A 26,087-nucleotide genomic window follows, 5' to 3' on the forward strand; every position below is an offset into this window, starting at 1 on the left:
TGCGTTTTTTAAATTAACCTCTTTATTTAAATTTATTTGTTTGCACTGGGTCTTAGTTGCAACAGGTAGGCTCCTCAGTTGTGGCATGCGAACTCCCTAATTCCCACCTGCGGCATGCATGTGAAGTCCAGTTCCTGGACCAGGGATCGAACCTGGGCCCCCTTCACTGGGAGCACGGAGTATCTACCACTGTGCCACCAGGGAAGTCCCTTCTTTTCTAGTATAAAAACTAAATGCTATACGTTTTTCTCTAAGCACTGCTTTAGCAATATCTAACAAATTCTAATATGTAGGCAGTCCTCACTTTGCACAGTACCATGCTAAATGAAACCTGTGCGTGTCAGAACTGTGTCCTCACTTTGCAAGATTTTCTCTCAATTTTCTGCCTGTACCGTGTTTTCGTTTTCTTGAGTTCAACATATTTTCTAATTTCTGATGTGACTGCATCTTTAACCCATGGGTTACTGAGAAACTTCGTGCTTAATTTCCAAATATCTGGGCATTTTTCATAATATCTTTTTAGTTTAATTCTATTTGTGGTCAGAGAATACACTTCCAGTCTTTTTAAATGTATTAAGACTTGCTTTATGGTCTAGAATATGATCTTGGTTAAATCTTCAATATGCAATTGTAAAGAATGTGTATTCTGCTGTGGTTGGGTGAAATGTTCTATGCATGTGACTATCAATCTGACTTACAGTGTGTTATTTAGGTCTTCTATATCCTTACTGATTTTTTGATAACTTGCTCTATCCATTACTGAGAAAGGAGAGTTGCAATCTCCAGCTATACTTGTGGATTTCTCTCTTCCTCTTTTCAATTTTTTCAGTTTTTGTTTCATGGATTTTGAAGCCGTTGTTATATACATCTAGGACTGTTATGTCTTGGTTTCAGCAGTTTAATTTTTATGTAACTTTGTGCAGTTTTTCTTCATGTTTCTTCTCCTTGCGTTTTGCTGAACTCCTTGGACCTGTGAGTTCAGACTTTTTATTAATTTTGGAAATTTTTCTGGCACTCCAATTATACATATGATAGACTACCTGATACTGTCCAACAAATTACTGATGCTGTTTATTGGTCTTCAGCCTTTTTTTGTTTCATTTTTATTAGTTTCTATCACAATATCTTCAAAAGTCACTTATCTTTTTTATTCTGTAATTTCAACTCATCTGTTAATCTTATCTAGCGTAATACTCATTTGAGATATTGCATTTTTCATCTGTATAAGTTCCATGTGGGACTTTCATACATTTTCAGCCTCTCTCTTCTTGAACATATAAAGCATATTTATTATATTGCTTTAACATGCTTGTTTTCAAAATCCATTAACTTTGTGATTTCTGGATCTGTTTTTTTTTTTTTAACATCTTTATTAGAGTATAATTGCTTTAAAATGGTGTGTTAGTTTCCACTTTATAACAAAGTGAGTCAGTTATACATATACATATGTCCCCATATCTCTTCCCTCTTGTGTCTCCCTCCCTCCCACCGTCCCTATCCCACCCATCTAGATGGTCACAAAGCACTGAGCTGATCTCCCTCTGCTATGCAGCTGCTTCCCACTAGCTATCTATTTTATGTTAGGTAGTGTATATATGTCCATGCCACTCTCTCACTTTGTCCCAGCTTACCCTTCCCCTCCCCATATCCTCAAGTCCACTCTCTAGTAGGTCTGTGTCTTTATTCCCGTCTTGCCTGAAGGTTTTTAATAATCATTTTTAAAGATTCCATATATATGTGTTAGCATATGGTATTTTTTTTCCTCTTTCTGACTTACTTCACTCTGTATGACAGCCTCTAGATTAATCCACATCTAAACAAATGACAATTTCGTTCCTTTTAATGGCTGAGTAATATTCCATTGTATATATGTACCACATCTTCTTTATCCATTCGTCTGTCGATGGGCATTTAGGTTGCTTCCATGATCTGGCTATTGTAAATAGTGCTGCAATGAACATTGGGGTGCATGTGTCTTTTTGAATTATGGTTTTCTCTGGGTATATGCCCAGTAGTGAGATTGCTGCATCATATGGTAATTCTATTTTTAGTTTTTTAAGGAACCTCCATAGTGGCTGTATCAATTTACACTCCCACCGACAGTGCAAGAGGATTCCCTTTTCTCCACACCCTCTCCAGCATTTGTTGTTTGTAGATTTTCTGATGATGCCCATTCTAACTGGTGTGAGGTGATACCTCATTGTAGTTTTGATTTGCATTTCTCTAATAATTAGTGATGTAGAGCAGCTTTCCATGTGCTTCTTGGCCATCTGTATGTCTTCCTTGGAGAAATATCTATTTAGGTCTTCTGCCCACTTTTTGATTGCGTTGTTTCTTTAATAGAGCTGCATGAGCTGTTTATATATTTTGGAGATTAATCCTTTGTCCATTGATTCGTTTGCAAATATTTTCTCCCATTCTGAGGGTTCTTTCTTCATCTTGTTTATGGTTTCCTTTGCTGTGCAAAAGCTGTGAAGTTTCATGAGGTCCCATTTGTTTATTTTTGTTTTTATTTCCATTACTGTAGGAGGTGGATCAAAAAAGATCTTGCTGTGATTTATGTCAAAGAGTGTTCTTCCTATGTTTTGCTCTAAGAGTTTTATAGTGTCCGGTCTTACATTTAGGTCTCGAATCCATTTTGAGTTTATTTTTATTGTTAGGGAGGGTTCTAATTTCATTCTTTTATATGTAGCTGTCCAGTTTTCCCAGCACCACTTATTGAACAGACTGTCTTTTCTCCATTGTATATCTCTGCCTCCTTTGTCATAGATTACTTGACCATAGGTGCGTGGGTTTATCTCTGGGCTCTGCATCTTGTTCCATTGATCTACGTTTCGTTTTTGTGCCAGTACCATATTGTCTTGATGACTGTAGCTTTGTAGTATAGTCTAAAGTCAGGGAGTCTGATTCCTCCAGCTCCGTTTTTTTCCTTCAAGGTTGCTTTGGCTATTAAGGGACTTTTGCGTCTCCATACAAATTTTAAGATTTTTAGTTCTACTTCTATAAAAAATGCCATTGGTAATTTGATAGGGATTGCATTGAATCTGTAGATGGCTTTGGGTAGTATAGTCATTTTCACAATATTGATTATTCCAATCCAGGAACATGGTAATGTTTCTCCAACTGTTTGTATCGTCTTTAATTTCTTTCATCAGTGTCTTATACTTTTCTGCATACAGGTCTTTTGTCTCCCTAGCTGGTTTAATGCCTGGTGTTTTATTCTTTTTGTTGCAATGGTAAATTGAAAGAGAAATTATGGAAACACTTCCGATTTTTCATCATTAGCGTATAGGAATACAAGAGATTTCTGTGCATTAATTTTGGACCCTGCAACTTTACCAAATTCATTGATTCTAGTAGTTTTCTGGAGGCATTTTTAGGATTCTCTATGTATAGTATCATGTCATCTGAAAACACTGACAGTTTTACTTCTTCCTTTCCAATTTGTATTCCTTTTATTTCTTTTTTTTTCTGATTGCCGTGGGTAGGACTTCCAAATCTATGTTGAATAATAGTGGTGAGAGTGGACATCCTTGTCTCGTTCCTGATCTTAGAGGAAATGCTTTCAGTTTTTCACCATTGAGCAGGATGTTGGCTGTGGCTTTGTCGTATATGGCCTTTGTATGTTGAGGCAGGTTCCCTCTATGCCCACCTTCTGGAGTTTTTATCATAAATTTGTGCTGAATTTTGTCAAAAGCTTTTTCCACATCTGTTGAAATGATCATATGGTTTTTATTCTTCAATTTGTTAATATGGTGTATCACATTGACTGATTTGCGTATATTGAAGAATCCTTGCATCACTGGGATAAATCCCACTTGATCATGTTGTATGATCCATTTAATGTGTTGTTGGATTCTGTTTGCTAGTATTTTGTTGAGGATTTTGCATCTATACTCATCAGTAATATTGGTCTGTAATTTTCTTTTTTAGTGGTACCTTTGTCTGGTTTTGGTATCAGGGTGATGGTGGTCTCATAGAATGAGTTTGGGAGTGTTCCTTCCTCTGCAATTTTGTGGAAGAGTTTGACAAGGATGGGTGTTAGCTCTTCTCTCAATGTTTGATAGAATTCACCTGTGAAGCCATCTGGTCCAGGACTTTTGTTTCTTGGAAGATTTTTAATCACAGTTTCAATTTCATTACTTGTGATTGGTCTGTTCATATTTTCTGTTTCTTCCTGGCTCAGTCTTGGAAGGTTATACCTTTCTGAGAATTTGTCAATTTCTTCCAGGTTGTCCATTTTTTTGGCACAGAGTTGCTAGTAGTAGTCTCTTAGGATGCTTTGTATTTCTGCGGTGTCTGTTGTAACTTCTCCTTTACATTTCTAATTTTATTGATGAGTCCTCTCCCTCTTTTTTATTGAGTCTGGCTAAAGGTTTATCAATTTTGTTTATCTTCTCAAAGAACCAGGCTTTAGTTTTATTGATCTTTGCTATTGCTTTCTTTGTTTCTAGTTCATTTATTTCTGCTCTGCTCTTTGTGATTTCTTTCCTTCTACTAACTTTGGGTTTTGTTTCTCCTTCTTTCTCTAGTTCCTTTAGGTGTAAGGTTAGATTGTTTACTTGAGATTTTTCTTGTTTCTTGAGGTAACATTGTATTCCTATAAACTTCTCTCTTAGAACTGCTTTCGCAGCATCCCATAGGTTTTGGATCGTCGTGTTTCCATTGTCATTTGTCTCTAGGTATTTTTTGATTTCCTCTTTATTTCTTCAGTGCTCTCTTGGTTGTTTAGAAACGTATTGTCTAGCCTCCACGTGTTTGTGTTTTTTACGTTTTTCTTCCCGTAATTTGCTTCTAATCTCATAGCGTTGTGGTCAGAAAAGATGCTTGATATGATTTCAATTTTCTTAAACTTACTGAGGACTGATTTGTGAACCAAGATGTGATCTATCCTGGAGAATGTTCTGTGTGCACTTGAGAAGAAAGTGTAATCTGCTGTTTTGGGATGGAATGTCCTATAAATATCAATTAAATCTATCTGGTCTATTGTGTCATTTAAAGCTTCTGCTTCCTTATTTATTTTCATTATGGATGATCTGTCCATTGGTGTTAAGTGAGGTGTTAAAGTCCCCCACTATTATTGTGTTACTGTCAATTTCCTCTTTTATAGCTGTTAGCAGTTGCCTTATGTATTGAGGTGCTCCTATGTTGGGTGCATATATATTTATAATCGTTATATCTTCTTCTTGGATTGATCCCTTGATCATTATGTAGTGTCCTTCCTTGTCTCTTGTAACATTCTTTATTTTAAAGCCTATTTTATCTGATATGAGTATTGCTACTCCAGCTTTCTTCTGATTTCCATTTGCATGGAATATCTTTTTTCATCCCCTCACTTTCATTCTGAATGTGTCCCTAGCTCTGAAGTGGGTCGCTTGTACACAGCATATATGTGGGTCTTTTTTTTTGTATCCATTCAGCAAGCCTGTGTCTTTTGGTTGGAGCATTTAATCCATTACGTTTAAGGTAATTATCGATATGTATGTTCCTGTGAACATTTTCTTAATTGTTTTGGGTTTGTTTTTGTAGGTCCTTTTCCTCTCTTGTGTTTCCACTTAGAGAAGTTCCTTTAGCATTTGTTGTAGAGCTGGTTTGGTGGTGCTGAATTCTCTTAACGGTTTGCTTCTCTGTAAAGCTTTTGATTTCTCTATCGAAACTGAATGAGATCCTTGCCGGGTAGAGTAATCTTGGTTGTAGGTTCTTCTGTTTCATCACTTTAAGTATATAATGCCACTCCCTTCTGGCTTGTAGAGTTTCTGCTGAGAAATAATCTGTTAACCTTATGGGAGTTCCCTTGTATGTTATTTTTCGTTTTTCCCTTGCTGCTTTCAATAACTTTTCTTTGTCTTTAATTTTTGCCAATATGATTATTATGTGTCTCAGCATGTTTCTCCTTGGGTTTATCCTGTATGGGACTCGCTGCGCTTCCTGGACTTGGGTGGCTATTTCCTTTCCCATGTTAGGGAAGTTTTCAACTATAATCTCTTCAAATATTTTCTCTGGTCCTTTCTCTCTCTCTTCTCCTTCTGGGACCCCTATAATGCAAATGTTGTTTTATTTAATGTTGTCCCAGAGGTCTCTTAGGCTGTCTTCACTTCTTTTCATTCTTTTTTCTTTACTCTCTTCCACAGCAGTGAATTCCAGCATTTTGGCTTCCAGGTCACTTATCCGTTCTTCTACCTCAGTTATTCTGCTATTGATTCCTTCTAGTGTAGTTTTCACTTCAGTTATTTTATTGTTCATCTCTGTTTGTTCTTTAATTCTTCTAGGTCTTCGTTTAACATTTCTTGCATCTTTTCAATTTTTGCCTCCTTTCTTTTCTGAGGTCCTGGATCATCTTCACTATCATTATTCTGAATTCTTTTTCTGGAAGGCTGCCTGTCTCCACTTCATTTAGTTATTTTTCTGGGGTTTTATCTTGTTCCTTCATCTGGTACATAGCCCTCTGCCTTTTTGTCTTGTATATCTTTCTGTGAATGTGGTTTTTGTTCTACAGGCTGCAGGATTGTAGTTCTTGCTTCTGCTGTCTGCCCTCTGGTGGATGAGGCTAAACGATTGATGGGAGGGACTGGTGGTGGGTAGAGCTGACTGTTGCTCTGGTGGGCGGAGCTCAGTAAAACTTTAATCCACTTGACTTGATGGGTGGGGCTGGGTTCACCACCTGTTCATTGTTTGGCCTGAGGCAACCCAACACTGGAGCCTACTTGGGCTCTTTGGTGGGGCTAATGACAGACTCTGGGAGGGCTCATGCCAAGGAGTACTTCCCAGAACTTCTACTGTCAGTGTCCTTGTCCCCACGGTGAGCCACAGCCCCCCTTCCCTGCCTCTGCAGGAGATCCTCCATCGCCAGCAAGTAGGTCTGGTTCACTCTCCCCTGGGGTCACTGCTCCTTCCCCTGGGTCCCGATGCACACAGTACTTTGTGTGTGCCCTCCAAGGGTGCAGTCTCTGTTTCCCCCAGTCCTGTCAAAGTCCTGCAGTCAATTCCCACTAGGCTTCAAATTCTGATTCTCTAGGAATTCCTCCTCCTGTTGCCAGACCCATAGGTTGGGAAGCCTGACATGAGGCTCAGAATCTTCACTCCAGTGGGTGGACTTCTGTGGTATAAGTGTTCTCCACTCTGTGAGTCACCCACCCACCAGTTATGGGACTTGATTTTACTGTGATTGCACCCGTCCTACCGTCTCATTGTGGCTTCTCCTTTGTCTTTGGATGTGGGATATCTTTTTTGGTGAGTTCCAGTGTCTTCCTGTCAATGATTGTCCAGCAGCCAGTTGTGATTCTGGTGTTCTCCCAAGAGGGAGTGAGAGTACGTCCTTCTACTCTGCCACCTTGATTCCCCCCCTACTTTTAGATTTTAAGGAACCTCCATAATGTTTTCCATAGTAGCTGTATCAATTTACATTCCCACCAACAGCGCAAGAGGGTTCCCTTTTCTCCACACCCTCTCCAGCACTCTGTAGATTTCTTGATGATGGCCATTCTGACCAGTGTGAGATATCCCACTGTAGTTTTGATTTGCATTTTCTAATAATTAATGATGTTGAGCATTCTTTCATGTGTTTGTTGGCAATCTGTATATCTTCTTTGGAGAAATGTCTATTTAGGTCTTCTGCCCATTTTTGGATTGGATTATTTGCTTTTTTGATATTGAGTTGCATAAGCTGCTTGTAAATTTTGAAGATTAATCCTTTGCAAGTTGCTTCATTTGCAAATATTTTCTCCCATTCAGAGGATTGTCTTTTAGTCTTGTTTATGGTTTCCTTTGCTGTGCAAAGGCTTTCATATTCCATTAGGTCCCATTTGTTTATTTTTCTTTTTATTTCCATTTCTCTAGGAGGTGGGTCAAAAAGGATCTTGCTGTGATTTATGTCATGGAGTGTTCTGCCTATGTTTTCCTCTAAGAGTTTTATAGTGTCTGGCATTACATTTAGGTCTTTACACCATTTTGAATTTACCTTTGTGTATGGTGTTAGGGAGTGTTCTAATTTCATTCTTTTACATGTAGCTGTCCAGTTTTCCCAGCACCACTTATTGAAGAGGCTGTCTTTCTCCATTGTATATTCTGGCCTCCTTTATCAAAGATAAGGTGAGCATATGTGCATTGGTTTATCTCTGGACTTTCTATCCTGTACCATGGATCTATATTTCTATTTTTGTGCCAGTACCATACTGTCTTGATTACTGTAGCTTTGTAGTACAGTCTGAGTCAGGGAGCCTGATTCCTCCAACTCCGTTTTTCATTCTCAATATTGCGTTTCCATACAAATTGTGAAATTTTTTGTGCTAGTTCTGTGAAAAATACCAGTGGCAGTTTGATAGGGATTGCATTGAATCTGTAGATTGCTTTGGGTACTATACTCATTTTGACAATGTTGATTCTTCCAATCCAAGAGCATGGTATATCTCTCTATCTATTTGTATCATCTTTAATTTCTTTCATCGGTGTCTTAAATTTTCTGCATACAGGTCATTGTCTCTTTAGGTAGGTTTATTCCTAGATATTTTATTCTTTTTGTTGCAATGGTAAATGGGAGTGTTTTCTTGATTTCAATTTCAGATTTTTCATCATTAGTGTATAGGAATGCAAGAGATTTGTGTGCATTAATTTTGCATCCTTCTAATTTACAAAATTCATTGATTAGATCTACTAGTTTTCTGGTAGCATCTTTAGGATTATCTAGGTATAATATGTCATCTGCAAACAGTGACAACTTTACTTCTTCTTTTATGATTTGGATTCCTTTTATTTCTTTTTCTTCTCTGACTGCTGTGGCTAAAACTTCCAAAACTATGTTGAATAATAGTGGTGAGAGTGGGCAACCTTGTCTTGTTCCTGTTCTTAGTGGACATGGTGTCAGTTTTTCACCATTGAGGACGATGTTGACTATGGGTTTGTCATATATGGCCTTCATTATGTTGAGGAAAGTTCCCTCTATGCCTACTTTCTGCAGGGTTTTTATCATAAATGGGTGCTGAATTTTGTCGAAAGCTTTCTCTGCATCTAGAGATGATCATATGGTTTTTCTCCTTCAATTTCTTAATATGGTGTATCACATTGACTGATTTGTGTATATTGAAGAATTCTTGCATTCCTGAGATAAACCTCACTTGATCATGCTGTATGATCCTTTGAATGTGCTGTTGGATTATGTTTGCTAGTATTTTGTTGAGGAGTTTTGCATCTATGTTCATCAGTGATATTGGCATGTAGTTTTCTTTGGGACATCGTTGTTTGGTTTTGGTATCAGGGTGATGGTGGCCTCGTATGAGTTTGGGAATGTTCCTCCCTCTGCTATATTTTGGAAGAGTTTGAGAAGGATAGGTTTTAGTTCTTCTCTAAATGTTTGATAGATTTCGCCTGTGAAGCCATCTGGTCCTGGGCTTTTGTTTGTTGGAAGATTTTTAATCACAGTTTCCATTTCAGTGCTTGTGATTGGTCTGTTCATATTTTCTATTTCTTCCTGGTTCAGTCTCGGAAGGTTGTGCATTTCTAAGAATTTGTCCAGGGCTTCCTTGGTGGCGCAGTGGTTGAGAATATGCCTGCTAATGCAGGGGACACGTGTTCGAGCCCTGGTCTGGGAGATCCCACATACCGCAGAGCAACTAGGCCCATGAGCCACAACTACTGAGCCTCCGCGTCTAGAGCCTGTGGTCCGCAACAAGAGAGGCTGTGATAGTGAGAGGCCCACGCATCGTGATGAAGAGTGGCCCCCATTTGCCACAACTAGAGAAAGCCCTCGCACAGAAATGAAGACCCAACACAGCCAAAAATTAAAAAAAAAATTTTAATTAAAAAAAAAAGAATTTGTCCATTTCTTCCAGGTTGTCCATTTTATTGGCATATAGTTGCTTTTAGTAATCTCTCATGATCCTTTGTATTTCTGCAGTGTCAGTTGTTACTTCTCTCTTCTCATTTCTAATTCTATTGATTTGAGTCTTCTTTTTTTTTTGATGCATCTGGCTAATAGTTTACCAATTTTGTTTATCTTCTCAAAGAACCAGCTTTTATTTTTATTGATCTTTGCTATTGTTTCCTTCATTTCTTTTTCATGTATTTCTGATGTGATCTTTATGATGTCTTTCTTTCTGCTAACTTCGGTGTTTTTTTGTTCTTCTTTCTCTAATTGCTTTAGGTGTAAGGTTAGGTTGATTATTTGAGATATTTCTTGTTCTTAAGGTAGGACTGTATTGCTATAAACTTCCGTCTTAAAACTGCTTTTGCTGCATCCCATAGGTTTTGGGTCTTGGGTCATGGTGTTTTCATTGTCATTTGTTTCTAGGTATTTTTTTTATTTACTCTTTGATTTCTAGAGTGATCTCTTGGTTATTAGTGTATTGTTTAGCCTCCATGTGTTTGTATTTTTTACAGATTCTGTCTTGTAATTGATATCTAGTCTCACAGCACTGTGGTTGGAAAAGACACTTGAAATGATTTCAATTTTCTTAAATTTACCCAGTCTTCATTTGTGACCCAAGAAGATATGATCTATCCTGGAGAATGTTCCATGAGCACTTGAGAAGAATGTGTATTCTGTTGTTTCTGGATGGAATGTCCTATAATTATCATTTAAGCCCATCTTCTTTAATGCATCATTTAAAGCTTGTGCTTCCTTATTTATTCTCATTTTGGATGATCTGTCCATTGGTGAAAATGGGGTGCTAAGTCCCCTACTATGATTGTGTTACTGTCAATTTCCCTTTTATGTCTGTTAGTATTTGCCTTGTGTATTGAGATGCTATGTTGGGTGTATAAATATTTACAATTGTTATATCTTCTTGGATTGATTCCCTGATCATTATGTAGTGTCCTTCTTTGTCTGTTGTAATAGTGTTTGTGTTAAAGTCTATTTTGTCTGATATGAGAATTGCTACTCCAGCTTTCTTTTGATTTCCATTTGCATGGAATATCTTTTTCCATCCCCTCACTTTCAGTCTGTATGTGTCCCTAGGTCTGAAGTGGGTCCCTTGTAGACTGCATATATACAGGTCTTGTTTTTGTATCCATTCAGCCAGGCTATATCTTTTGGTTGGAGCATTTAATCCATTTACATTTAAGGTAATCATTGATATGTATGTTCGTATTACTATTTTTTTTAATTGTTTTGGGTTTGTTACTGTAGGTCTTTTCCTTCTCTTGTTTTCCTACCTAGAGAAGTTCCTTTAGCATTTGTTGTAAAGCTGGTTTGGTGGTGCTGATCTCTCTCAGCTTTTGCTTGTCTGTAAAGCTTTTAATTTTTCCATCAAATCTGAATGAGATTCTTGCTGGGCAGAGTAATCTTGGTTGTAGGTTTTTCTCCTTCATCACTTTAAATACTGCCACTCCCTTCTGGCTTGCAGAGTTTCTGCTGAAAGATCACCTATTAACCTTATGGGGATTCCCTTGTGTGTTATTTGTTGTTTTTCCCTTGCTGCTTTTAATATGTTTTCTTTGTCTTTAATTTTTGATAGTTTGATTAATATGTGTCTTGGTGTATTTCTCCTTGGATGTATGCTGTATGGGACTCTCTGTGCTTCCTGGACTTGATTAACTATTTCATTTCCCATTTTAGGGAACCTTTCAACTATAATCTCTTCAAATATTTTCTCAGTCCCTTTCTTTTTCTCTTCTCCTTCTGGGACCCCTATAATTCGAATGTTGGCACGCTTAATGTTGTCTCAGAGGTGTCTGAGATGGTCCTTCATTCTTTTCATTCTTTTTTCTTTATTCTGCTCTGCAGTAGTTATTTCCATTATTTTATCTTCCAGGTCACTTATCTGTTCTTCTAACTCAGTTATTCTGCTATTGATCCCTTCTAGAGAATTTTTAATTTCATTTATTGTGTTGTTCATCACTGTTTGTTTGCTCTTTAGTTCTTCTAGGACCTTGTTAAACTTTTCTTGTATTTTCTCCATTCTATTTCCAAGATTTTGGATCATCTTTACTGTCATTTTTCTGAAATCTTTTTCAGGTATACTGCCTATTTCCTCTTCATTTGTTAGGTCTGGTGGGTTTTTATCTTGATCCTTCATCTGCTGTGTGTTTCTCTGTCTTCTCATTTTGCTTAACTTACTGTGTTTGGGGTCTCCTTTTCGCAGGCTGCACGTTCGTAGTTCCCATTATTTTTGGTGTTTGTTCCCAGTGGCTAAGGTTGGTTCAGTGGGTTGTGTAGGCTTCCTGGTGGAGGGGACTAGTGCCTGTATTCTGGTGGATGAGGCTGGATCTTGTCTTTTTGGTGGGCAGGTCCATGTCTGGTGGTGCATTTTCAGGTGTTTGTGGCCTTATTATGATTTTAGGAAGCCTCTCTGTTAATGGATGGGGTTGTGTTCCTGTTTTGCTAGTTGTTTGGCATAGGGTGTCCAGTCCTGTAGCTTTCTGGTTGTTGAGTGGAGCTGGGTCTTGGCGTTGAGATGGAGATCTCTGGGAGACTTTAGCCCTTTGATATTACGTGGAGCTGGGAGGTCTCTTGTTGACCAGTGTCCTGAACTTGGCTCTCCCACCTCAGAGGCACAGCCCTGACACCTGGCTGGACCACCAAGAGCCTGTCATCCTATGGCTCAGAATAAAAGGGAGGGAAAAAAAAGAAAGAAAGACGAAGATAAAATAAAATAATGTAAAAGAAAATAAAGTTATTAAAATAAAAAAGATTAAAAAAAATTTTTTTAAGAAAAAAAGAAAGAAGAGAGCAACCAAACCAAAAAACAAATCCACCAATGATAACAAGTGCTAAAAACTATACCAAAAACCTAAACAAACAAATAAAATGGACTGACAGATCCCTAGGACAAATGGTAAAAGCAAAGCTATACAGACAAAATCACACACACAAGCATACACATACACACTCACAAAAAGAGAAAAAGGGAAAAAATATATATATATAGTTGCTCCCAAAGTCCACCTCCTCAATTTGGGATGATTCGTTGTCTATTCAGGTATTCCACAGATGCAGGGTACATCAAGTTTATTGTGGAGATTTAATCCGCTGCTCCTGAGGCTGCTGGGAGAAATTTCCCTTTCTCTTCTTTGTTCACACAGCTCCCGGGGTTCAGCTTTGGATTTGGACCCGCCTCTGCATGTAGGTCGCCTGAGAGCGTCTTTTGTTTGCTCAGACAGGACGGGGTTAAAGGAGCAGATGATTTGGGGGCTCTGGTTGACTTAGGCCTGGGGGAGGGAGGGGTACAGAGTGTGGGGCCAGCCTGCGGCGGCAGACACCAGCATAACATTGCGGCAGCCTGAGGCACGCCGTGTTTTCTCCCGGGGAAGTTGTCCCTTGATCATGGGACCCTGGCAGTGGCAGGCTGCACAGGCTCCCAGGAGGGGAGATGTGGATAGTGACCTGTGCTTGCACACAGGTTTCTTTGTGGCTGCAGTAGCAGCCTTAGCGTCTCATGCCTGTCTCTGGGGTCTGCGCTGATAGCCACAGCTTGCGCCCGTCTCTGGAGCTCCTTGAAGCAGCACTCTTAATTCCCTCTCCTCGCGCACAAGGAAACAAAGAGGCAAGAAGAAGTCTCTTGCCTCTTCAGCAGCTCCAGACTTTTTCCTGGACTCCCTCCTGGCTAGCTGTGGCACACTAGCCCCCTTCAGGCTGTGTTCACGTAGGCAACCCCAGTCCTCTCCCTGGGATCTGACCTCCGTAGCCCGAGCCTCAGCTCCCAGCCCCCGCCCGTCCCAGTGGGTAAGCAGACAAGCCTCTCAGGCACCGATCCTCCGTGCGGGAATCTCTCCGCTTTGCCCTCTGCACCCCTGTTGCTGTGCTCTCCTCCGTGGCTCCAAAGCTCCTGCCCCCCCACGCCACCCCCATCTCTGCCAGTGAAGGGGCTTCCTAGTGTGTGGAAACTTCTTCCTTCACAGCTCCCTCCCTGAGGTGCAGGTCCCGTCCCTATTCTTTTGTCTCTGTTTTTTTCTTTTGCCCGACCCAGGTATGTGAGGAGTTTCTTGCCTTTTGGGAGGTCTGAGGTCTTCTGCCAGCGTTCAGTAGGTGTTCTGTAGGAGTTGTTCCACATGTAGATGTATTTCTGATGTATTTGTGGGTAGGAAGGTGATCTCCACGTCTTACTCTTCCGCCATCTTGAAGCTCCTCCCTCTGGATCTGTTTCTATTGATTTATTTTTCTCTTGGTTATGCCTATTTTCCTACTTCATTATATTCCAAATAATTTGTGGATGTCAGATATTGTGCATTTCTCATGGTTAGGTGCTAGGTTTTACTGTATTTCTTTTAGTAGTACCAGACTTTCTGAAAGTCAGTTTAATTCTTTCAAGACCTGCTTTCAATTATTTTTTTTTTCTAGCAGATCCAGTGCAGCCTTTAGTGTAAAACTAATTTAGACCTACTACTAAGGCAATACCCTTCTGAGACCTCTATCTAATGCCCTATATGTCACAAGGTCTTTCCACTCTGACTGGTGGGAACACATCCTATTCTCAGTCTTTGTGTGAAATCCAGGAATTGTTTACCATACTGCTTTCTGGTGGCTATTTATCAAGCCTCAGGTAGTTTCCTGTCACACATACCCAGACTAGTACCCAGCCAAAGATTTAAAAGGACCCTTCTTCAGACCTTTAGAACACTCTCTGTGTGTAGCTCTCTACTCTCTGGCACTCTACATCTTAAATCCTAACCTACTAGGCCTCCTCAAATTCTACACTGTCTCCTCAACTCTGAGAGCCTGCTACTCTCTGTCTGGGTTCCTCATGCTGTGGCCTGGAAACTGTCTCACAGGGATGAACTCAGGACCACAGGGGTCATCTCACTTGCTTCCCCTCTCTCAGAGCTCAGCATCCTATGCTCTCTGTTGTCCATTGTCTGAAAATTACTGTTTCATATATCTTGTGCAGTTTTCTAAGTGTTTAAAATTGGAGGGCAAATTCAATTCCTGTTATTCCATCATGTCCAGAAGCAAAACACCTGTGTAATCTCTTTTTAGAGAGTGGGGGTTAGAAAGAAGGGACTTCATAGCAATTTCTAGGATACAGATTGGAGTTAAAACCAAAATAAACCCAATTCTGTGGCATAAAACTTTTCTAGGCATAATTACTCTATGAAAAAGTTATAAATATTTTCTCCACCAAATTTATTTTCAAACCACTATATTTAGACTTCATATTTCAGACCTCAGCTTGAACATTAAACCACCTAGCCAGGTGAACATATAAACATACTTACAGTCTAGTAAGCCACATTCCTATAAAAAATATGGTGTGCCTTTTTATTCAGAATGAAATAGAGAAGCATACTGATCCACTCACAAAATAACAGCAAAATACTTCTCAACTACCAATGTCATCAAGGTCCACTAATAATGCTTTCTAAAATTACTGATTTTTCCTTCACCAGCGACATATTTTTGTTAGCTATATGACCACTTAATAGTTTATTGGGCCATCAGTATCTCTTAGTACTGGCTAAGAGATTCCCATCATTTAGCCTAAGTTGAAGTTTCTCCATCTATATAATGAAAACAATAATACCTATCTTTAATTTTTTAAAACTGCTGAGAAGGTTAAGTCAAAGCACGTTGTCAAGGGCTTGGTGGAATACTTAGCAAAGAATTGGCACTTAATATTTTACTAGGCAATCAGTATCTTCTTTCTTCTGATCATGACATAAGCTGTAGTATACACAGTAATTCTTTACCTCGTCAAAAGAACTTTCCTTCAGCACAGCACACAAGTGCCTGAGGGGGTGCAGCTCACATGGCTCCTCGAAAATGCACACACTAGGACCTATGGCATAGATGGCCATATGGGCCACGATGTCCTAAAAAACCAGCGACACCCTACATGTCAACTGAGTGCAATGTCCTGCTCAAGCCACACAGCTATTTTTTTGGGCTCTCGCCTTTCCAGCTTTCAGGAGCACTTAAATAACTACTAGTCTTTATTATCAGATAATAATTCATTTTCCTCTACCATATGCCTTTTTTGCCTTCTGAGATTCCCATCATTTCCTCTGTCTACTGGCACTTCTTTATTGCTCTGCTTTCAAACAAAAATTCTGTCCTTCTGAAGACAATACTATTAAATCAAAGCACTCTTTTCTGCACAGATAACCAAGTAATCCAGCTTTATGGATAAAAATCTTCTGGCAAAAAATGTATTTAAGAATGAAAAAAAAATTTTTCAATCTCTTCCAGGAGCCTAAGGATTCCAGATAATTGTTCATTGCATATGTTAATTGTGAAATATATAATAGAAAAAAGGAAATAAAAACCCTCCTAAATTGCATTTTAAGTGCCAATACTCAACATTTACAATTCCAAGGCTGGAATACAATGAAGAAACCAAAGCCCCTTACTTTTTTCACTCATCCTAAGTAGATCTTAACCTATAAACTAAGCATTTTTCTTGTAGAAAAAATATTCTCACTTCAATTAGTATTCCTCAATGCATATACTGTGTCTGAGTTATAGCAGAAATACAATTTTAAAAAGGAAATATTTAATTAAAAAAAAAAAATTTCCAGGAAAGAACCTTAAACTGTTAATGGAGAACTTTCCATTCTCTTACCGTAAGAAGGAGATTCCCGTCCATCTTCTCTGTCTGAGTCTTTGTCTTTTCTTCTCCGGTGGTGATGTTTGTGTCCACGATGCCTGTGACGCCGGCGACTCTCTTTACTAAATGGGACGTGGACACCTATATACACAGCTCGATGACCTGGTAAAATGTTTGGAAACATTACTGGCAGACCTCATTTTATAGCACATCACAGATACTGTGTTTTTTTCAAATAGAAGGTTTGTGGCAACCTTGCATTGAACCAATGTATCAGCACTATTTTTCCAACAGCATTTGCTCACCTCCTGTCTCTGTGTCGTGTTTTGACAGTAATTCTTGCAATGGTTCCAACTTTTTCATTATTATTATATTTGTTATGGTGGTCCATGATCATTGATCTGTGATTTACTATGGTGATTGTTTGGAGGCACCACAAACCATGCCCATGTAAGATGGTGAACTTAATCGATACATGTTGTATGTGTTCTGACTGCTCCCCTGACCATCCGTTCACCCATCTCTCTCCTTCTCCTTGGGCCTCCCTATTCCCTAAGACACAGCAATGCTGAAATTAGTCCAATTAAAAACCTTACAACGGCCTCTAACCGTTCAAGTGAAAGAGTCGCACATCTCTCACCTTAAATCAGAAGCTAGAAATGATTAAGCCTAGTGAGGAAGGCATGCTGAAACTGGCATAAAGCCAGGCCCCTTGTGCCAAACAGCCAAGAAGTGAAAGCAAAGGAAAAGTTCTTGAAGGAAATTAAAAGTGCTACTCTAGTGAACACACAAATGATAAGAAAGTGAAACAGCCTTACTGCTGATAAGGAGAAAGTTTTACTGGTCTGGATAAAATGTAGACAAAACAGCCTTCTATTGGAAGAAGATGCCATCTAGGGCTTTCATAGCTAGAGGAGAAGACAAACGCCTAGCTTCAAAGGACATGCATGCTAATGCAGCTGGTGACGTGAAGTTGAAGCCAATGTTCATTTACCATTCTGAAAATCCTAGGGCCCTTAAGAGTCATGCTCAGTCTATTCTGCCTGTGCTCTATATATGTATTTTTTTTCCTTCCTTCCTTCCTTTCCTTCCTTCCTCCCTCCCTCCCTCCCTTCCTTCCTTCTTTCCTTCCTTCCTTCTGAAAATCCTAGGGCCCGTAAGAGTCATGCTGAGTCTATTATGCCTGTGCTCTATATATACTTTTTTCCTTCCTTCCTTCCTTCCTTCGTTCTTTCTTTTTTATTTAACTTTAGTTGATTTACAACATTGTGTTAGTTTCACGTGTATAGCTTCAGATTCTTTTCCATTATAGGCTATACAAAACCTGGATGACAGTGCATCTGTTGACAACAGAGTTTACTCAATATTTTAAGCCCACTGTTGAGACCTACTGCTCAGAAAAAAGATTCCTTTCAAAGTATTACTGCTCATTGACAAGGCACCTAGTTACCCAAGAGCTCTGATGGAGATGTACAAAGAGATTAATGATGTTTTCATGCCTGGTAACACAACATCCATTCTGCAGCTCATGGATCAATGAGTCATTTCAACTTTCAGGTCTTGAAGGCTATAGCTGCCATAGATAGTGACTCCTCTGATAGATCTGGGCAAAGTTAACTGAAAACCTTCTGGAAAGGATTCACCATTCCCTCCCAGATGCCATGGACAGCATTCATGATTCATGGCAAGAGGTCAAAATATCAACATTAACAGGCATTTGGAAGAAGTTGATTCCAGCCCTTGTGGATGACTTTGAGGGGTTCAAGACTTCAGTGGAGAAAGTCACTGCAGATGTGATGGAAACAGCAAAAGAGCTAGAATTAGAAGTGGAGCCTAAAGATGGGACTGAATTGCTGCCAGCTCATGATAAAACTTGCTTCCTACTGATGAGCAAAGAAAGTGGTTTCTTTGGATGAAATCTACTCCTGGTGAAGCTGCTGTGAAGATTGTTGAAATGACAACAAAGGATTAGAATATTGCATAAATTTAGTTGATAAAGCAGAGGCAAAGGCAGGGTTTGAGGGGACTCTAATTTTGAAAGACATTCTACTGTGGGTCAAATGCTATCACACAGCCTTGCAGGCTACAGAGAAATCATTCATGAAAAGAGGAGTCAATCAAAGTGGCAAACTTTATTGTTGTCTTATTTTAAGAAATCAACCCCAACCTTCAGCCACTATCACCCTCATCAGTCAGCAGCCACCAACATCAAGGCAAGACCCTCCACCAGCAAAAAGATTATGACTTGCTAAAGGCTCAGATGATGGTTACCATTTTTTAGCAATAAAGTATGTTTTAGTTAAGGCATGTACATTGTTTTTTAGACATAATGCTATTCACACTTTAAACAGACTACAATATAGCATGAACATAACCTTTATACGCACTAGGAAACCAAAAAAATTCATGTGACTCACTTTACTGCAATATTCACTTTATTGCAGTGGTCTGGAACCAAACCTGCAGTATCTCTGAGTATTGCTAGTATCAGTTTTCCAAAAAGGAAAAAAAGTAACATACAAAAAAGTATACCAAAATTTACTATGATAAAAAAGAACTATGGGGCTTCCCTGGTGGCGCAGTGGTTGAGAGTCCACCTACCGATGCAGGGGACACGGGTTCATGCCCCAGTCCAGGAAGACCCACATTCCGCGGGGCGGCTGGGCCCATGAGCCATGGCTGCTGAGCCTGCGCGTGCTCCGCAACGGGAGAGGCCACAAGAGTGAAAGGCCCGCGTACCGCCAAAAAAAAAAAAAAAAAAAAAAAAAAGAATTATGTATAAGTTCATGTAATTAACAATGCTAGTCTCCTGTTACTTCTCTTATTTTACAGAGCACCAAGGGCTCTGTTATACCAAGGGCTAATTACACCAAGGGCTAATACCATCGACTGATAAATACACTAGATACACAGGTTACTTTAAAAGAAGGTTTTTTTTCCATTTCAGGAAGCAAATGTGGAGAACACTTATTTGTGTCTCTTTCCACCTCTTTTTGTAAAGCAATGGCCCCATTCAGCTGTCACAGAAGACTTTAACTCAAAAATATAGGTCTCAAAAAGACCCCAAAATAAGTCTATCAAAACATCTGCCACGAACACCACCTTAAGCAAGTGTTCAGGGTTAACATAACAGGGTAAGTTATGTCGATAACAGGCTAAGTTATGTCAATAACACCTGTCCACAGGTGAGAGGGGCACATCACATGTGGTATGCTCCTCACATACCCATGATCTGGGCTATGAGATTATAATGTCACAATGTGACATTAGACAAACCCACATTTTGGGACATTCTATTAGTATCTAACCACTACTCTTCCAAATGTCAAGGTCATGAAAAAGGGGGAAAGATCTAGAAATTGTCATAGATTACAGGAGACTAAGGAGACCTGACAAATAAGTGTCCTATCACAACCTGAGCTGTTCAACGGGATCCTGGGACAGAAAAAGAACATCAGTGGAAAAACTAGTAAAATCTGAATAAAATCTGTAGTTTAGTTAGTAGTATTGTATCAATGTTAATTTCTTCATTTTCATAAACTTACACCTAAATAAAATGTTAACATTAGAAAAAGCTGGGTGAAACGTATACAGGGGACACTCTGTACTACCCTTGCAACTCTTCTGTAAATCTAAAATTATTTCAAAAAAAAGAAAGAAACAAAAAAGCCATTTGTCAGGACTTCTTCCGGCTCAGGAAAAACAGATTGGCAAATAACTCATTTGCTACACAATTCTATGCTGAGGTTTTTATAAGTACTTTAAAAGGCTGATTAACAGACATATAAAATGAACATTTAGATGACAACCAGTCATAACTGTGGCTTATTAGTCTGGCACGCTATAGTTTGCTCATAATTCAAATTACCCAGGCTGTTAGAAAAACAATTAAAGAATTAACTCATTTTATAATTGTGGCATTTCAATTTCCAAGATAAGTAATGGTAACCATCAGTAAAGTTTGAAAAGCATTCTGATATTTATATTTCAGGGAATGTTCTATTTGCAGATATGGGTAGTGGTTAAATGGGGTTTTGCTGTATTATTCTTCTTTAAACTATATTTAGAAAAGTGCTGAACACTCTTCTAAATGTATGCTCTACAATGACAACAACAAATATTTCAACAAATAATAGGTAAAGGACACTAACAAACATTCATTAGTAATTTATCCTGCTAATCAAGTTATTTTAAACAAACTTACTTTCTAGTTCTTCTTTTTCAAACTTGGTGTTCACAGTTGAGCTGGTTTTGCCAAGATCTACAACAGCTTCTTCATCGGGACCCTAAAAAGAAATTATTCCCATTCACTCATGAAATCAATATATACTGAGGACCTACTTACTAGGGTGTGTTATTTGAGACAGCCAAAAATATGTAACAGATTGCCTTCCTCTCAAAGAACTGAATTCGTAATACAGCTAACTGTATTCTTTCAAAAGTATGTTTATAGGCTTTTTTTTTTTTTAATCCACAGAAGACCATTCAAAAATCTCATGGAAAGAACTGAAATGACAAAGATTTTTCACTGGTCTTCTATGGAAGTTACTGGTAACTGGTACACATACTCACTTCAATGGAACAACCCTCCAGATCAGAAATTAAAGAAAATCGGGGATGAGGGAAACCCTTAGATAGCAATATAGAATACTTTTTTTCTTTCCTTCTTCTTCTTTTTTTTTTTTTGCTCCTAGGTACTCTTAACCAAAAAAAAAAAAAACCCCGCTTATTAGCTCAGCTACATTGGATATTGGATTGGATTATGGTTAAACATATAATGATCAAAAATAAGTCCATAGACTTAACATGTAGTATCACTTTCACTCATAAGTTACCAAGAAACAATCAAAGTTATATGAACTTTTTATTTCTCTACAAAGGAAAAGCCATGCCAAAATGTAACCTCTAAGGAGAGTCCAGCTTTGAGTTGTGGAAGTCAACCTTTACAATTTTGTTCCATTCTTCAGCTCAACAAAAAGACTAACCATATTTACTGTAAAACACTACACAGAGTATTTTTAAAAGAAAATTTTAGCTTAAATTTCCCTTCTCAACTTCTTAACTTTCAAAAGAACATTATATAATCCTCATTAACTACTTATTATGAACTTAGTATGTACAAGATTCTGCGTCACTGACTGAGACAGATGGACGAAGCCCCTTCCCTTCAGAGGTCTTAATGTGAGCTGTGGCTCACACTGGCCTCATGCCCAGCAGGGCTCTGCAGCCTCACAGACCTTCACTGCTGACGGGCATGGCCAGCAGAGCCACCATGAGGTGGCCCTACAGGTGCACCCAGACTCAGTGGGCAAGAGTGATGAGAAGGACAGCACCTGCCACTTCCAGTTCCTCAGGGAAGTCTGTTCCGTCTTAAGTGACAAAGACGAGAGAGCAGAGTACAACGAGCAGGGGACAGTGGATAAGGACTCCGCTGTACTCAACCATACCTGGGACTGGGACACACACTGGAGGAGGACACTCAAGGTTCTGAAAAGATAGACAAAGGTTCTGAGGAAGAGCAGACTGATGTGACAAAGGCCTATCTGAACTTCAAGGGTGACATGGATCAGTTTGTGGAGTGTGCATGTGTGTAGTACAGAGGAACCCAGAATATGGAACCTCATTTGGAAAGGCACTCATACTGGAGAAATCCTGTCCCACAATGCCTCTGTCAAAGGATCAAAGCAAGAGATGAACGGAAGGAAAAGGATGGCCCAGGAAGAGGCTAAAAAAACACAGAAATGAGCAGAAAGGAGCGAGGGATTGATGAAGAGGTAGATGACCTAACCAGCCATTCAGGGCAGGCAAAAGATGGGCAACTGGAAATGGATGATATTCCTGCTCAGAAAGAAGCAAAGTACTACAAACCTCCCAAAGGAGAAGAGGAAAAAAACCCCAACAGCTTTCAAGAAAGAAAAGAACTAATCTAATTTGTTCTCTTTCATGGTCTTTATGCTTTAATTGATAACTTTATAGTACTCCACTATCAGTTTTCTAGAAGGAAGTTATTTTATCCATCAGATGACAGTCATTTTTCCCCATGGTCTCTGTGGTTGCTCACTGCCTAGCACTTCCTCTCCACTTAAAACAATAAACCAGAAGGACATATAACACAGTCAGCTTCTCACCACTTTCCATGTCCAAGCATCAATTGGAGGGCCAGTTTGTTTTAGAAAGGATCAAACAGGAGTTTGGGTAAAATGATCTTTTAAGGTCTCCTCTAACTCTTGACCTTAAAATATCTTACTTTTTGGATATAGGGTTTTTTTTTCAGTGCATACAAAATAAATTCATATACAATTATTCCTTGCTATCCAAACTCTCAGTGTCTTAATTCTTATATCTTAAAACTCAGGAACTGAATCAATTTGATTAAATTTTCAAATATATTCCCTACTATCCAAACCCTCACTATTTGCTACCCGAAACTCAGAAACAGACACAGTATATTAAGAAAATGCAGATCTCAATATCCAAACTTACTTTCTGAAGGAAGGCTAGATATCCAAACTGTAGAATCAAATAGATCTGGAGATCAAGAGGTACTTGTATGACTCTAAAGGACTGGGATTCAATTTAATACAGGAAACTCAGAAGTTAAATGACTTGCTAAGGCTTTATATCTAAAGGACTGGGAAACAGGCTGTGTAGACCATTATACGTTTTCATATAGTAGACTAAGAAAGAAGAGACAGCTGTATGTGTGGTAACCTACCTCACAGCAGTCACACTCCCTTAATATTGAGGAAAGGCTAAAGTAGGAAACACACACACATGTACAAGAATGAAGAACTAATCATTACCATCCATTATGCATACCACACTCTAAAACCATTCCTCCAATGATGTCATGCTATTTAGTCACTAAGCATGCACAGGTAGGTACAAAAAAGAAGCTGCCTCTCAAACAAAAGACACAGATGTTGTATGATCCAAGAGGTAGCACACTGTGTATTCTAAAAGGGATTAACTGCTCCCATTCCAAACTTGCGTTTCAACAGAACAACTGCCAAGGAAGCAAAACAATATACTTAACTCTCATCCTTAACAAACAAACAAAAAAACCTCTTTTATTCATATGCAGACGTACTTACATGTTTAGATGTACTAACACTAATCAGCTAACACTATGAAACAGCTGAAGTTGGGCAAGCTCACAATATTTATTTATTTAAAATACACATACTCTTTGACCTGTAAACATCTATCACAGAAAAATACTGCCACGTGTGCCAAAAGGGGCATGTAAAAAAGAGGATGTCCATCTATTCATCTTCTCATGGTCCACTCACCTTGCTCTCCTTAGATACCCTCTTTGAAGCCTGGAGTAAGTGACTCAAAGCCAAGTGAATATATAATTTCATTGTTACTGTTTGGGTTTTCAATGAGAATGCTTTCATGCGTAACTTGTAGAAAAAACTAAGGTTAAAATTTTTGAAGTCTGGAAAATTTACAACAAAACACTGTTTAAAAAAAAAAAAAAACAGGGAGGGGGTATCTGCATTCTTCCCTTAAAAACATTATCTACTTTTCAACAACTGTGAAACATGAATCAGAAAGGCACACACATTGCCCATCTCAACATATTACAAGTAATTCATCGAAATATGCAGGTGCATATGGCTATATATTGAAAATATATATATTTCCTGAGGGATAAATATATCCCTCAGAACGAAGGGATTGACGTTTCAAGGTAGAAATACACTTCTGAAAAAACACTGCATTTTTAATTCTATCACCTTAGGATAAGCTTTAAGCCATGTTTCTAAATATAGATCTAGTTAAGACACTATATAAAGTACAATTTTATTTGAGTTCCTTTTTGAAATAGATGTAAAAAATACATGTAAATATTTAAAAGGTTAAACATCAAACCACTGACACTGTGTCACACGGATGGCTGGGGAAGCAGAAACAGACAACCCTGTAGTGTTTAATTTTCTGTTAACAATAAAAATGTAATTTTGGTAATTTTTAAAAAGAATAAATTCAAGTTTCGATTTAATGTGTCAGTTATTTTTAAATCTGCATCTAGAAAAAACTCTTCTTCATTTTTTAACTCCAAGAATATAGTGGAAAACTAAAAATAGCAAAAGCAAAGAGCCACCCCCGACATCAAAATGTTTTCATTCCTAACCTCAGATGAGTAAGCCACACAAGCCAGTCCTTATAAAGCCTACCTAAAATGAAATAAAGCCAAGGCACTGGGAAAACTCAAATACATGGAAGAATAAAAAGGCACCCTAAGTATACCAATGCAAGATTGACTCACTCTAATCTTAAGAAAATTATTTTGCCTTGGTTTCAATTTCTTATTTATAAAATAAGGTAACTATCCAGAATACAACTGCTCTACAACACAGAAGACAACAGATTTAAGAATTATCCATATAAGATCACTAAGAAAGTTTAAATTCTCTTTATACGACATAACAAATGTGCAAGGTTATTTACTGCAGCTTGTAACTGGAAAAGACTGGAAACCATCCCCAGGGGCCCTTAAAAGAGGAATGGCAATGTATCTGATGGAATACCAAGCTACTAAAAAAAATTAAGATGCTATATACTGACATGAAAAATATTTAAGACCTATTATAAAATGAAATACACACAAGGTAGAGAACCACACGTACAGCATACTACTTTCTGTATAAGAAAGTCCCTAGAAGAGGAATATCTGAATTTACACAATGAACACTGAAACTGAAAGAACATACAAGCAAACAGTATAACTGGTTACCTCTGACTTCTGGATTTATTGTTTTTCTTATATTGCTTTGATTTATTTTAACCATGTGAACACAGAGGTAGACTTAAGTATAAAATCTTTTGAAAGCCATGTCACCTATCTACTTGGTCCTCATCCACAAGTGTTACTTGCCCTTGAAAGAGCTGTGAGGCGAGGTGCCATGTGAGTGTGCCAAGCACAAGGGCACAAGCACAGAAGAGGCCCACATTTTACTGAATCTAAATATGGAGACTAAAAATGCTTTCTCATCTACCATACAGCTTTAAAACTAGATTAATTAGCAAAGTCTTAACAATTACAGAAACAAATACCTATTAATTTCCTAATTAAAACTGATATGAAGATTCAAAATATATCCTGAAATAGTATTGTGGTTGTATAGGAGAGTTATTCATAGGAAATGCGTTCCTAAGCATCTAGGATGAAATGCCAAGAGAAGGCAACTAACTCTCATAAGGATCTAGAACTGTATAACTTTAAGAGATTTTCAGATTTTATGATACATTATAAATTCAGACACACCTAGAGAGTTTGTTAAAATTCAGCTTCCTGTGCCCAGTGCTGGAGATGCTGACCAGTAGTTTAGGTGGAGCCCAAGCACCCGTATTTTCAATAACCTCTGTGTGATTCTGCTGCATGCCAGTCTGCACACCATGTCCTCAGTTATGTTACAGACTTAAGCTATATATATTTAAAATGCTCTTCAAGAGAGGCTGCTTCCTGCCCTTAACCATTTTAGGAGGCCTTATAGGGACCACTCTCACTTCATTCACATTGTTTTAATCCTTCAGAAAATGAAATATACATTCCAATTCACAAGAAAACACTGTAAAGTTACTATATACTTTCACTGTATTACA

The 26,087-nt window shown here is 38.4% G+C and overlaps 1 protein-coding gene and 1 pseudogene across 5 annotated transcripts in view; one reads left to right on the forward strand and one right to left on the reverse strand.

Annotated features, from left to right (window-relative positions):
* The window catches only part of SLC4A7 (solute carrier family 4 member 7), a 124,435-nt gene that overhangs the window by 61,465 nt on the left and 36,883 nt on the right, over window positions 1–26,087 (reverse strand). For all 5 annotated transcript variants that reach the window (XM_067753545.1, XM_067753542.1, XM_067753541.1 and 2 more), the window contains exons 2-3: window positions 20,680–20,761; window positions 16,491–16,637 (exon numbers count right to left, since the gene is read on the reverse strand). In XM_067753545.1, the coding sequence (XP_067609646.1) occupies window positions 16,491–16,637; window positions 20,680–20,761 (229 nt within the window). The remainder of the gene's footprint in view (window positions 1–16,490; window positions 16,638–20,679; window positions 20,762–26,087) is intronic.
* Window positions 20,987–22,405, forward strand: LOC137231627 (dnaJ homolog subfamily C member 9 pseudogene; annotated as a pseudogene).

The sequence above is a fragment of the Pseudorca crassidens genome, chromosome 10, assembly GCF_039906515.1.
Source record: "Pseudorca crassidens isolate mPseCra1 chromosome 10, mPseCra1.hap1, whole genome shotgun sequence".
Taxonomy (NCBI): Eukaryota; Metazoa; Chordata; class Mammalia; order Artiodactyla; family Delphinidae; genus Pseudorca; species Pseudorca crassidens.